This window comes from Chrysemys picta, chromosome 13, assembly GCF_011386835.1.
Source record: "Chrysemys picta bellii isolate R12L10 chromosome 13, ASM1138683v2, whole genome shotgun sequence".
Classification (NCBI taxonomy): Eukaryota; Metazoa; Chordata; order Testudines; family Emydidae; genus Chrysemys; species Chrysemys picta.
In genome coordinates this window covers 20,782,183-20,786,324 of record NC_088803.1, presented here as the reverse complement: position 1 = coordinate 20,786,324, position 4,142 = coordinate 20,782,183, and the positions used below count along the sequence as shown (strand labels likewise).

The window sequence follows — 4,142 nt, the reverse complement described above, 5'->3', positions numbered from 1 at the left end:
GGCGACCAGCTTGGCTAAACAGTGAAATCCTTGCTGATCTTAAACGCAAAAAAGAAGCTTACAAGAAGTGGAAGATTGGACAAATGACCAGGGAGGAGTATAAAAATATTGCTCAGGCGTGCAGGAGTGAAATCAGGAAGGCCAAATCACACTTGGAGTTGCAGTTAGCAAGAGATGTTAAGAGTAACAAGAAGGGTTTCTTCAGGTATGTTAGCAACAAGAAGAAAATCAAGGAAAGTGTGGGCCCCTTACTGAATGAGGGAGGCAACCTAGTGACCGAGGATGTGGAAAAAGCTAATGTACTCAATGATTTTTTTGCCTCTGTCTTCACGAACAAGGTCAGCTCCCAGACTGCTGCACTGGGCAGTACAGCATGGGGAGAAGGTGACCAACCCTCTGTGGAGAAAGAAGTGGTTCGGGACTATTTAGAAAAACTGGACGTGCACAAGTCCATGGGGCCGGATGCGCTGCATCCGAGGGTGCTAAAGGAGTTGGCGGGTGAGATTGCAGAGCCATTAGCCATTATTTTTGAAAACTCATGGCGATCGGGGGAGGTCCCAGATGACTGGAAAAAGGCTAATGTAGTGCCCATCTTTAAAAAAGGGAAGAAGGAGGATCCGGGGAACTACAGGCCAGTCAGCCTCACCTCAGTCCCTGGAAAAATCATGGAGCAGGTCCTCAAGGAATCAATTATGAAACATTTAGAGGAGAGGAAAGTGATCAGGAACAGTCAGCATGGATTCATGAAGGGGAAGTCGTGCCTGACTAACCTAATTGCCTTCTATGATGAGATAACTGGCTCTGTGGATGAGGGGAAAGCAGTGGATGTGTTATTCCTTGACTTTAGCAAAGCTTTTGATACGGTCTCCCACAGTATTCTTGCCGCCAAGTTAAAGAAGTATGGGCTGGATGAATGGACTGTAAGGTGGATAGAAAGCTGGCTAGATCGTCGGGCTCAACGGGTAGTGATCAATGGCTCCATGTCTAGTTGTCAGCCGGTTTCAAGCGGAGTGCCCCAAGGGTCGGTCCTGGGGCCAGCTTTGTTTAATATCTTTATTAATGATCTGGAGGATGGTGTGGACTGCACTCTCAGCAAGTTTGCAGATGACACTAAACTAGGAGGCGTGGTAGATACACTAGAGGGTAGGGATCGGATACAGAGGGACCTAGACAAATTAGAAGATTGGGCCGAAAAAAACCTGATGAGGTTCAACAAGGACAAGTGCAGAGTCCTGCACTTAGGACGGAAGAATCCCATGCACTGCTACAGACTAGGGACCGAATGGCTAGGTAGCAGTTCTGCAGAAAAGGACCTAGGGGTCACAGTGGACGAAAAGCTGGATATGAGTCAACAGTGTGCTCTTGTTGCCAAGAAGGCTAACAGCATTTTGGGCTGTATAAGTAGGGGCATTGCCAGCAGATCGAGGGACGTGATCGTTCCCCTTTATTCGACATTGGTGAGGCCTCATCTGGAATACTGTGTCCAGTTTTGGGCCCCACACTACAAGAAGGATGTGGAAAAATTGGAAAGAGTCCAGCGGAGGGCAACAAAAATGATTAGGGGTCTGGAGCACATGACTTATGAGGAGAGGCTGAGGGAACTGGGATTGTTTAGTCTCCAGAAGAGAAGAATGAGGGGGGATTTGATAGCAGCCTTCAACTACCTGAAGGGGGGTTCCAAAGAGGATGGAGCTCGGCTGTTCTCAGTGGTGGCAGACGACAGAACAAGGAGCAATGGTCTCAAGTTGCAGTGGGGGAGGTCCAGGTTGGATATCAGGAAAAACTATTTCACTAGGAGGGTGGTGAAACACTGGAATGCTTTACCTAGGGAGGTGGTGGAGTCTCCTTCCTTGGAGGTTTTTAAGGCCCGGCTTGACAAAGCCCTGGCTGGGATGATTTAGCTGGGAATTGGTCCTGCTTTGAGCAGGGGGTTGGACTAGATGACCTCTTGAGGTCCCTTCCAACTCTGATATTCTATGATTCTATGATTCTATGATCCTTGTTTCTTAGGCTGTAGATGAGGGGGTTGAGCCATGGGGTCAGGACTCCATAGAAGACAGAGAACACTTTGTTCAGGTTCCTCAATGCATCAGACTCTGAGACCAAATACACCATGATGAGAGTCCCATAGAAAATTGTCACCACGATGAGGTGAGAGGAGCAGGTGGAAAAGGCCTTTTGCCTCCCAGTGGCGGACGGGATTCTCAGGATGGTAGAAATGATATAAACATAGGATGCCATCATTAATAGAAATGGAGGCAGGGTGAATATGGAGGAAGATATGAAACTAGCAACTTCCACCATCCCATTTATATTATTTTATTCTCATGAACTAATTAAAATATTTACTTGCAAATTCATCCACACTCAAAAGAAAATAATCCAAATGCAGGGAGGATGCACAGTATTCTTCAGACATGAGTGTGGGTGTGAGCGTGGAGTGACTATCTATGGATATGGCTTGGTGTCCTAATTTTCCTCCAAAATGAGTGAGATGCCCACAGGTAAGCAACACACTGACTCAACACTTGGATACAGGAAGTTCTGATTCTGACAGTCATGAGTTCAGCAGGCACATAAAGATGAGTATAGGCTACTCATATGAATCAGAATATGCAAAATCATATTCCCATGATTGTCCCATATATATATAGCAACAGAGGGTCCTGTGGCACCATATATATATATATATTAGCTTAAAATTTTGAATTCTTGTAAAAGACAAAAGATCTAAGGAGAGCTTTTCTCAAGGCTTCCTTTATCTCCTTGTTTCTCAGGCTGTATATGAGGGGGTTGAGCAATGGGGTCAGGACTCCATAGAAGACAGAGAACACTTTGTTTAGGTCCCTCAATGCATCAGATCCTGAGACCAAATAAACCATGATGAGAGTCCCATAGAAAATTGTCACCACGATGAGGTGAGAGGAGCAGGTGGAAAAGGCCTTTTGCCTCCCGGTGGTGGACGGGATTCTCAGGATGTTGGAGATGATACAAACATAGGATGCCACCGTCAATAGAAATGGAGGCATGGTGAATATGGTGGTAGATATGAAACTGGCAAATTCCACCATGCGGTTGTCAGTGCAGGAGAGTTTTATTATTGGACGAAAATCACAAAAGAAATGGTCAATTTCATTGGGGCCACAAAATGTTAATTGTGACATCATAAATACAAAGACGGTAAGAGACAAAGATCCACCTATCCACACCCCTACCACTAGCTGGAGGCACAACCTGTCATTCATAAGTGCTGCGTAATGCAGAGGTTTGCATATCACTAAATACCGATCATAGGACATCACAGATAAAAGCAAACACTCAGTCCCTGCCAGAGAACCAAAGAAATAAAATTGAGTGATGCAGCCCATAACAGAAATAGACTTGTCCCCAGTCAGGAGACTGGCCAGCACCCTGGGCAGGATGGTGGAGGTGTAGCAGGTCTCCAAGCAGGACAAATTCCCTAGGAAGAAGTACATGGGGGTGTGAAGGTGCTGATCAGTCACAACTAGTGCAATGATGAGGATGTTCCCAGCCACGGTCACAATATAAATCACTAGGAACAGCAGGAAGAGAATAATATCAAGTTGAGGGAGAGCCCCAAATCCCAGGAGGATGAATTCGGTTATGGTCGTTTGATTTCCCTCGTGTATGTTTGTTGTTAGCTTCATCTAGGGGAAATAAAAGAAATTACGCAATTGAGAATCTAACTTCCATTACAAAACAGTCATATTTTTTACTTTGGCCTTTCCCTGATGGTAACCATCCCAACAGTTGAGTGAAGACTTCAGAGGGTAGAGGCAGTTGGGGTACAAATTAAAAAAAAAGGCCAAAGTTAATTGACATTGGAAATGTAACTACTGCCTGGTATCTCTATGGTTGAACACATCTCACTTTCCGTTTCCTGAACATGTTTTTGTATTACTACAGCCACAATGTCTGAAGTTATCATTGTAAATTAAGGGGAACTAAATGTCACTCCATTGGCTTCATATGGAAACCTCAGAAAAAATCCTATTGCTAGGCTGATACTTCATTTACTCATATTTAGACTGCAGAGTCCATCATATTCCAGTGGATTGGACAAAATAATTTGACTCCAGAGACCTGGGTTTTATTATTGGCTCCACCACTCCCTGACCTTG

The 4,142-nt window shown here is 45.0% G+C and overlaps 1 protein-coding gene across 1 annotated transcript; it reads right to left on the bottom strand.

The window, feature by feature from the left end:
* Positions 1–2,696: 2,696 nt before the first annotated feature.
* On the bottom strand, positions 2,697–3,668 carry LOC101943346 (olfactory receptor 6N1-like). The gene has a single exon (XM_024110849.2). It carries the CDS (start codon positions 3,666–3,668, stop codon positions 2,697–2,699), a length of 972 nt encoding a protein of 323 aa, XP_023966617.2.
* Positions 3,669–4,142: the final 474 nt, after the last annotated feature.